This window comes from Lygodium microphyllum, chromosome 1 (genome assembly GCF_053477565.2).
Source record: "Lygodium microphyllum isolate KBCC chromosome 1, Lygodium_microphyllum_v1.1.10, whole genome shotgun sequence".
NCBI classification, from domain to species: Eukaryota; Viridiplantae; Streptophyta; class Polypodiopsida; order Schizaeales; family Lygodiaceae; genus Lygodium; species Lygodium microphyllum.
In genome coordinates, this window is record NC_141135.1 from 193,009,608 (window position 1) to 193,019,825 (window position 10,218).

The following is a 10,218-nucleotide window of genomic DNA, read 5'->3' on the forward strand; positions in this document are numbered from 1 at the left end:
TTGTTTCAATAGCTTTCCTGCATTGGAGTGGACGAACTAACATGCTTCATGTCGCCAACCATCTGCCTGCTGATGGATACCATGATTGAACCATCAAGCAAAAGGAGTACTCAGTAATAGATCTGCCATTGGCATAGATCTTGGAACCTCATCTTCCAAAGATGCATGCCTAATGCCTCAAGATCTACGGATTGCTTATTGATTCCACAAGCCTGGAGATTTTCAATGCAAGGTTGAAGATCTTCAACGCACCACTGAAGACCTTCAACTCAAAGACAAAGATCTTGAAATCAAAGACACAGGTTTTCAATGCGAAGACAAAGCATATCTTTGTCAAGGTAGAGTTCAGGGGGGCTTCTCCAAGATAAATCCCTCCAATACCATCCTCCTAAGGGATTTCTTATTGATCAAGAGTTTTTGATGCTCAAGGGACGACCGGCTACATATTTTCCACTAGCCAACTGGAACCCCAATCAACCATCGCAGAATGGAAGCCACAACTGTGTGAGAAATGCCAAGCATCTTCGTGAAGCTTAAAGCATGCCGGAATCTCTCTTGGTCATCGTCATTAAACTCCATCACCTCTCATTTACACAATCACCTTTGAATCAATGTCATCTACCTACCAGTTCCGCCTAGTAGCAGACCTAACTAGCCACTACTTCCCACCGCAGTGCCATGGGATTGGCACTTGGCTAGGACGGGGGTAATGTTTACCGTGTTTACCGCTGTCATATTGCTGCGCCTTTGAGGTGTGAAAACCACCCAAAAGTTGTGCTTGTGATTTGGTACTTTGTACATACTTAATTGTTATGTTTTCTCTTTCATTCTATGCTGAAAACGGAGAAGAACAAGGAGTTTTGGTAGACTGGTAACTCAAGATGCAGTCTCATGGACCACTTTGATTGTGACCAAGGGTTCGTTTGAAAGCCTGTGGCAGTATAGGAGCATTCCCAATGGGCCAAGAGATACATGCTGAGATCATCCTAAGGGGCCTAGAAAGAGAGCGTTCTGTAGGGAGCATGTTGGTGGATATGTATGGGAAATGTCACTCCTTTATGGAAGCACAACAAGTGTTCAACAGACTGCCAATTCAAGACACAACCTCCTGGAATTCATTGATTGTAGGATATGCAGAGAATGGTAATGCTGAAGCTGCTCTGAATTGCTTTAGAAAGATGCAGCTAGAGGGCATACATGCAGATTCTACTACTTTTGTTCTTTGCTTAAAAGCTTGTGTTGTAGTAGGAGCCATAGATATAGGAAGAGAAATACATGCTGAAATCAGAAGATCAGGATTAGAAAGAGACCCTGTTGTTGGTGACATGCTCGTGGACATGTAAGGAAAATGTGGCTTTATCAAGGAAGGACGAGAAGCATTTGAGAAATTGACTGTCCATGATGTTATATCGTGGACAATAATGCTAGATGCCTATGTTCATAATCGTGAAGGTGATATGGCTATGTGATGCTATGAGGAGATGCAACATCAAGGGGTGCATGCCAATTCTATTACATATGTTATCTGCTTGAAAGCTTGTGCAACCATAGGAACAGGAGAAGGTATGCATTTTGAAATTGTCATGAGAGGTTTAGAAAATGATATTCATATAGGAAGCACACTTGTGGATGTGTATGCGAAAAGCTTCTCACTTTCAGAAGCGCAGCACACATTTGATAGGTTGCCAGTTCGAAATGCAGTCTCCTGGACTGCTCTATTAGCAGGCTATGTTGAACAAGGACTTGGTGAGAAAGTGCTGAATTGTATGATACTGATGCAGGTGGTAAGCCTGACTTGTATGATCCAGACAAGCCGTTGTAGACCAAGGAGCAATCTGATGCAAGTGCAGGACTAAGGAGACTGACATCTCTGAGGAAGGGACATGATGATCATTTCTGGGAGGGAAATGCTCCTGATCTTCACCCTGTACGGACTCTTGATGCTAGTAGTTCTGACAAGTATGGATGTTTGACATTGATGGGCGGAAGTTCTCAGAGTCAAGCGGCAGGGCATTCTGTGTGGGATCGTATTGGGCCTGTTGGTCGCAATGAGGCCAAATCTGAGGTCATTAGCTGATGGCCCACCACGACCTAAAATGATAAAGGAGGATGCAGAATCGGTTTTTTTTGTCACCTGATGCAGTTATGGGAAATCGATTTATACGCCTGTCATGGGCAAACAGGATGCTAATTTGGTGTGGAACGAAAAGGAAGGAAAAAGAGGCTTTTCTGGGGAAAAGAGGGATCCGAAGTTCCTCTGTAACCAGAGGTATTGAAGAAGCACAAAAGAAAAATGCAGAAAAACAGGCACTCTTGATCTACGATTTCTGCCGCTACTGCTTCATCTTGTTAGGAGGATATTGCAGTGATATGAGTGAAGAAAATCACTAACAATTGGCCCAGGATTGGACCGACCTTGCAGAGGAAGTGGTCAACTGGAAAGGGGGAATCGGGAAAACTGAGGAGGAACAGAGGAGAGAGAGGGCATGTCAGAAATCGGAAAACCGAGTGGAATGGAACTTAGATAAAGATGGAATTAAGGCTGCATACTGTCGGATGGCCAAACAATACCATCCAGATGTCTATGATGGCAGCATAGAGCTTAGAGAAGGAGAAACTGCGGAATCACGCCTTATCAGGATTCAGGCAGCTTATGAGCTTCTCGCAGACAAGGAACAAAGGAGGCAATATGATTATTGACAATCGCATACATCCTATGAAGGGACGGATGATATATATGCGTCTGTGTCATCCCGAATCACCTCGTCTGGAATGGGATTCCCATGGGGGATCGAATTTTCTGCAGATGGCGCCTTTACTACAAAGCTTCTCCAACATCACAGTGATGTCGTTCTTATCAATCCGATGGATCAACTTACGATCCCGTATGACTAATTAAGAACCATTGTTCAGCCCGATTTACTGAAGAGTGTCTCATTCTTCATTCCGAATACCTATAGAAAGATAGGCACGTGGAAGTATTACAGAGAATGCCTCTAACACTGAGGTTGTGACTAGCACTGGCAAAACATTGTCTTTCCTTGTCATCTTTATAGATTTTGTCCATACTGGACCTGCCAAGAAAACAGAATGTTGTCCTTATGTACAGTGTTGCTTATACTTTGGCTGGAACTACCAATCTTTGAATCAGAAAGGATCTCTTCTATTAACATCTTGTTTATACACTACTTTTAATTCAAGGATTGGATTTGATCAAACAATGGACGGGACAAAAACTTGGATTTCTATTCAGAGGGCTGATCACTGCTAACTAGGGTGGTTGTGAAAAGCCAGGACTGCAAGAATTGCTGTTTTTTTTTTTAATGGAACTCCAATTGGTAGAGCAGACAACCAGGAAACAGAATTTGCTGAGATGTTCCCGGAGTTGGTTGAAGTTGTACAAGACATTGTGAACTTAATGTTGTCACAAAATTCATTGAAGCCTTGAATAAAGAATTCCAAGAATTGGTGTAAAGAGATAATTTCAGAATTTGTGCAATATCTATGCTTTATCATTGCTTGCCTTGAAACTCCTCAACCGCATCCTTTATAGCCTGTACAGTTGATAATAGAGCAATAATGGAGGTTCTATCATATTCATGTCATTCATCATAGGTACAAAACGGACTTGTTTCTTGGTGTTTCTGTTATAGGAGCCTCAATTGCAGCAGTCAATTATCTCATAAGATGAGCTGGACAAATACTTGAATTTACAAGATTTCACCCTTTATTTTGAAGTCTGAACCATACACACAATATTCACTTGATTGGTCTTCTATCCTGAAATTATTCAAAGTCCCCTGTGGATGCGATATTGCTTTCACGAACCCTTTGACATCTTTGGTGAACCCGATGTGAACGTCGCAGAAATTTCAGGATGGGAGATACTTCAGCCTCTATTTCAGCTTCTTCTACAACTCCAGCTACGTCTACTTCAGCTCCATCAATGATTGCTGCGTCAAGTACTTCAACGGAGGATCTAAAGCAGATTTTGCAGAATATGTCCATGTATATGCAGCTCCAAAATCAGCAAACACAATTGTATATGCAGCAGCAGCAATAATTGCATCAACAGCAGTTGTCACAGCAAAGGCAACTCTATTCGGAGCAGGAGAATGCAAACAACGCGACTAAGGCTATTGAAGCAGTTGAAAATGAGAAGAAGCTATTTGACGGCCGTAATGTTTCAACATATTTGAAGACATATGAGATCAAGATGGGGTTTTTTGGAGTTCCAGCTGGACTTATGAGTAAGTACTTCCTTCGTCTTGTCACACCCGCTTTGAGGACAAAAGTGACTGATCTTTTTATTCAAAATACACATTGGCAAGATTTTAAGAAGGCCTTGAAAGAAGAATACTTCCTTGAGGACTTTGGTATGGCTACTCGGCGGTCATTCCGAGAGTGGGTCTACATGCCAAACAAAGGTCTAGCTGCTTCGGAGTTGATTCGAGAATTTGAGGAGAGGTATAGTCAGCTTGATGCCATTGAACAAAGAGCATTGAATGTTGAAAAAGTTGAGATTTTCTTGCAAGTTGCAGATCCTGCTCTTCAAGAAGAATTGGGTGAGCTTCTTGAGGATCGCACGAAGCCTATGGGTCTTAAAACTGATTGGCAGGATGCTCAGGATGCAGTCTCAACTTTGACCAAGAGGAGGATATGGAAGACTCGCCTACAAAATGGTTCCATGACACCTACACTATCATCATTTCCTATGCCTGCTTCTATCCCTATTATTTCTTCTCCTCCTCAGCCAGTTTCTTGGCCTATGCCAGTGCCTACTGTTTCCACTCCACCTATTCCTCCTATTCCACGACCAATGCCTACACCTTCTGCTCCAAAACCATCCGCTCCATCGGTGCCTACCTCTCTTGATGACATAATCAAAGGCATAATAGATTTGACACTGGAGTCAGTCAAAGCGGAGTTGGTGGGAAAGTTGAAGCAGCAGTTTGCTTCGACTGCGCCTACTACTTCTTCTAGTGCTCCTACTGCACCTAGGAGTGCTCCTAGTGTACCTAGGAGAGATCGGAGATGTATTTGGTGTGATAGTACGGACCATCAGCATTGCAGGGATTGTGACTCTTTTCAGGATGCAAGGAGGAAGAATGTGGTATATTTGGGACAAGATGGTAAGATTTGGTTGACTGAGACAGGAGCTCCACTTGCTACCAACTTTGGTAAAGGTGGAATGAAGAAGTTAGTGGAGGACATGGCTGCGCGTACTTCTTATGTGACAGCTAGAGGTGATGCTTCTGCATATGGAGTCCAGATTGAGAAGGGATCAGAGACTCAGTCCGCGCTATGGACTTATGCTATGGAGACTGCAAACAAGGGGAAAATTCAGCAAACTGTTTTGACTAGTGTAGGCTCTAGCATCAGATCAGAGACAGGTTGGGACTCGCCTGTTGACAGGTACTCTATTTATGCTTATTTGGCTAAGTCTCATGGTGCAGATGTACTTGTTGAGGAGAAGCGTAAGAGGGATGAAGAAAATCCAAGTGCAGCTAAGAAGACTAGAGGGGGTGAGTTTGTTACTCCACCTACTGCAGGACCGTCTTCAAGACCAGGGCCAGATCGACAGATGGAAGATGCTCAAAAGAGAGAAAAGAGGCAAGAGCCTAGAGAGAGAAAGCAGCCAGGGTTCAGATGGATGTCCGATATTGAGACATCTACAGACATGAAGAAAATCTTTAATGATAAGATACTTGGCAGTGAGGTGACTTTCACTATTTCTGAGATTTTGGGCATCTCGAAAAGAGAGTTTCAGGATCAGTTTCAGGAGGTCCTGAAGAGGAAAAGGCATGCATTGTCTACCACTGATACACAGGGAGTTTTGATTGGGGAGTTGGATGAGGATGAGGATGAGGTTATGGTTGATAATGCTTCTGTTTTTCCGCAGGTAGAGAAGAGGGTTCAGCCTATGCATTATGCTGAAATTGATGAGCCTGTCATGATACCGCGTAGTCACTTTTCGCAGAGCCATTGGGCTAGGGCAACTACAGAGACGATATGCTAAAGACGGAGAAGAACAAGGAGTTTTGGTAGACTGGTAACTCAAGATGCAGTCTCATGGACCACTTTGATTGTGACCAAGGGTTCGTTTGAAAGCCTGTGGCAGTATAGGAGCATTCCCAGTGGGCCAAGAGATACATGCTGAGATCATCCTAAGGGGCCTAGAAAGAGAGCGTTCTGTAGGGAGCATGTTGGTGGATATGTATGGGAAATGTCACTCCTTTATGGAAGCACAACAAGTGTTCAACAGACTGCCAATTCAAGACACAACCTCCTGGAATTCATTGATTGTAGGATATGCAGAGAATGGTAATGCTGAAGCTGCTCTGAATTGCTTTAGAAAGATGCAGCTGGAGGGCATACATGAAGATTCTACTACTTTTGTTCTTTGCTTAAAAGCTTGTGTTGTAGTAGGAGCCATACATATAGGAAGAGAAATACATGCTGAAATCAGAAGATCAGGATTAGAAAGAGACCATGTTGTTGGTGACATGCTCGTGGACATGTAAGGAAAATGTGGCTTTATCAAGGAAGGATGAGAAGCATTTGAGAAATTGACTGTCCATGATGTTATATCGTGGACAATAATGCTAGATGCCTATGTTCATAATCGTGAAGGTGATATGGCTATGTGATGCTATGAGGAGATGCAACATCAAGGGGTGCATGCCAATTCTATTACATATGTTATCTACTTGAAAGCTTGTGCAACCATAGGAATAGGACAAGGTATGCATTCTGAAATTGTCATGAGAGGTTTAGAAAATGATATTCATGTAGGAAGCACACTTGTGGATGTGTATGCGAAAAGCTTCTCACTTTCAGAAGCGCAGCACACATTTGATAGGTTGCCAGTTCGAAATGCAGTCTCCTGGACTGCTCTATTAGCAGGCTATGTTGAACAAGGACTTGGTGAGAAAGTGCTGAATTGTATGATACTGATGCAGGTGGTAAGCCTGACTTGTATGATCCAGACAAGCCGTTGTAGACTAAGGAGCAATCTGATGCAAGTGCAGGACTAAGGAGACTGACATCTCTGAGGAAGGGACATGATGATCATTTCTGGGAGGGAAATGCTCCTGATCTTCACCCTGTACGAACTCCTGATGCTAGTAGTTCTCACAAGTATGGATATTTGACATTGATGGGCGGAAGTTCTCAGAGTCAAGCGGCAGGGCATTCTGTGTGGGATCAAATTGGGCCTGATGGTCGCAATGAGGCCAAATCTGAGGTCATTAGCTGATGGCCCACCATGGCCTAAAATGATAAAGGAGGATGCAGAATCGGTTTTTTTTGTCACCTGATGCGGTTATGGGAAATCGATTTATACGCCTGTCATGGGCAAATAGGGACGCTAATTTGGTGTGGAACGAAAAGGAAGGAAAAATAGGCTTTTCTGGGGAAAAGAGGGATCCGAAGTTCCTCTGTAACCAGAGGTATGGAAGAAGCACAAAAGAAAAACGCAGAAGAACAGGCACTCTTGATCTACGATTTTTGCCGCTACTGCTTCATCTTGTTAAGAGGATATTGCAATGATATGAGTGAAGAAAATCACTAACAATTGACCCAGGATTGGACCGACCTTGCAGAGGAAGTCGTCAACTGGAAAGGGGGAATCGGGAAAACTGAGGAGGAACAGAGGAGAGAGAGGGCATGTCAGAAATCGGAAAACCGAGTGGAATGGAACTTAGATGAAGATGGAATTAAGGCTGCATACCGTTGGATGGCCAAACAATACCATCCAGATGTCTATGATGGCAGCATAGAGCTTAGAGAGGAGAAACTGCGGAATCACGCCTTATCAAGATTTAGGCAGCTTATGAGCTTCTCGCAGACAAGGAACAAAGGAGGCAATATGATTATTGACAAGCGCATACATCCTATGAAGGGACGGATGATATATATGCGTCTGTGTCATCCCGAATCACCTCGTCTGGAATGGGATTCCCATGGGGGATCGAATTTTCTGCAGATGGCGCCTTTACTACAAAGCTTCTCCAACATCACAGTGATGTCGTTCTTATCAATCCGATGGATCAACTTACGATCCCGTATGACTGATTAAGAACCATTGTTCAGCCCGATTTACTGAAGAGTGTCTCATTCTTCATTCCGAATACCTATAGAAAGATAGGCACGTGGAAGTATTACAGAGAATGCCTCTAACACTGAGGTTGTGACTAGCACTGGCAAAACATTGTCTTTCCTTGTCATCTTTACAGATTTTGTCCATACTGGACCTGCCAAGAAAACAGAATGTTGTCCTTATGTACAGTGTTGCTTATACTTTGGCTGGAACTACCAATCTTTGAATCAGAAAGCATCTCTTCTATTAACAACTTGTTTATACACTGCTTTTAATTCAAGGATTGAATTTGATCAAACAGTGGATTGGACAAAAACTTGGATTTCTATTCAGAGATCACTGCTAACTAGGGTGGTTGTGAAAAGCTAGGACTGCAAGACTTGCTGTTTTTTTTAAAATGGAACTCCAATTGGTAGAGCAGACAACCAGGAAACAGAATTTGTTGAGATGTTCCAGGAGTTGGTTGAAGTTGTACGGGACATTGTGAACTTAATGTTGTCACAAAATTCATTGAAGCCTTGAATAAAGAATTCCAAGAATTGGTGTAAAGAGATAATTTCAGAATTTGTGCAATATCTATGCTTTATCATTGCTTACCTTGAAAATCCTCAACCGCATCCTTTATAGCCTATACAGTTGATAATAGAGCAATAATGGAGGTTCTATCATATTCATGTCATTCATCATAGGTACAAAACGAACTTGTTTCTTGGTGTTTCTGTTATAGGAGCCTCAATTGCAGCAGTCAATTATCTCATAAGATGAGCTGGACAAATACTTGAATTTACAAGATTTCACCCTTTATTTTGAAGTCTGAACCATACACACAATATTCACTTGATTGGTCTTCTATCCTGAAATTATTCAAAGTCCCCTGTGGATGCGATATTGCTTTCACGAACCCTTTGACACCGCAGCACAGAGGAGCGGGAAAATGGAAAAAAGGAAGTAGCAAAAAAGGCACATGATAAAAGAAGAAAAAGGTGCCTTGACCGGTAACCAGACCCTGAAAAATTTAAATATTCGGGCATGACCCTCAGAAAGTCTCAGTGTCGCCCCGAGACAACAAAAGAGTAAAAGGCGCACCATTAAATGTGGAAGTGCTCCCGAATCCTTGTAAAAGAGCACCAGGCTCGCTCCTGTGCAATTTTTATGCATTAGTTGGGAATTGGATAAATTAGAATGGTGGGAAATGGGAAAAAGGGCCTAGGCTACGGACGGCCATGTAAAAAAGGGAAAAAGGGAATGAGCGCCCAAAAGGGATTTAGGGTTTTGTATATAAAGTTGAAAAGTGAATGAGAAGCTCATTCTTTGGGTGTGTGGCAAAAGAAGTCTTCATCTTCTTCTCTTCTTCTCTTCTTCTTGCTTGTGTGTGCTCTTGAGAGAGGGAGTGTGAGAGTGTGAGGGAGTGAGTGTGTGTGGGAGTGAGGGATCAAGAGGGTGAAGCTTTTCACCATCTCCTCTTCTCTTCTTCTCTTCTTATCTTCTCTTCTCTTGCTCGCGCGGCTATGGAGGATGGAGCTTGGAGATGGAGGAGGCTTGAGGATGCTTGAGATAGCATCAAGAAACGTGGAGCTATCGAGGTGCAAGAGAGAGGAGGGTACTCGATCGAGCATCAAGGTAAGCTCACTACACTCATAGGATCGACGACGCGTCGGCTAGGTGAGAGATAGCCATTAGAGCTCGCTTGAAACGCTTGAAGCAATAAGCGGTCCGTGGGTCTTGGCGGTTGAGCGAAAGCTCCCACATTTATTATAAAAATATAAAAAATTTAAAAAAGCTTCTAGATTAGGATGGCATGCAAAAAGCAAGTTACTTTTTCACCCAATTATGGGATTTTCATAAAAAAGATAGATAAGTGAAATCGTGTGGGTCGCTATCGCTGTAAAGAGGCTGAAAACTACAATTTGAACTCAAAGAAGAAGAATGAGTGATCTCAGAGATCTGTGACTAGGTATACCCACTGTTCGGGGGTTTACCCTCCTTTCGGAGCCAACAGAGCCATCAAATTTGAGTTTCAAGCAGCAGACAAGGAGTTGTAATTTGGATGCACGTTTTGTTCTATGAAGAGGCTCCAGGAGATCTAATGCCTGGAGATTGCTTTTGAGTAGTGCAAG

General features: G+C 42.9%; 1 protein-coding gene across 1 annotated transcript; it reads left to right on the forward strand.

Moving 5' to 3' along the window:
- Window positions 1-1,022: 1,022 nt before the first annotated feature.
- Window positions 1,023-7,258, forward strand: LOC148042113 (pentatricopeptide repeat-containing protein At3g09040, mitochondrial-like). Its single transcript, XM_087663443.1, has 7 exons — window positions 1,023-1,320; window positions 1,537-1,784; window positions 1,904-2,065; window positions 2,404-2,684; window positions 6,122-6,501; window positions 6,796-6,927; window positions 7,032-7,258. Exons 1-7 carry the CDS (start codon window positions 1,023-1,025, stop codon window positions 7,256-7,258), a joined length of 1,728 nt encoding a protein of 575 aa, XP_087519569.1.
- The last annotated feature ends 2,960 nt before the right edge of the window (window positions 7,259-10,218 follow it).

Coding starts and splice junctions, on each gene's coding strand:
- LOC148042113 (XM_087663443.1), top strand. CDS start 1,023: ATGTTGGTGGATATGTATGGGAAATGTCACTCCTTTATGGAAGCACAA. Junction 1,785..1,903: donor GTATGATACTGATGCAGGTG/GTAAGCCTGACT, acceptor CATTTCTGGGAG/GGAAATGCTCCTGATCTTCA. Junction 6,928..7,031: donor CTATGTTGAACAAGGACTTG/GTGAGAAAGTGC, acceptor ATGCAAGTGCAG/GACTAAGGAGACTGACATCT.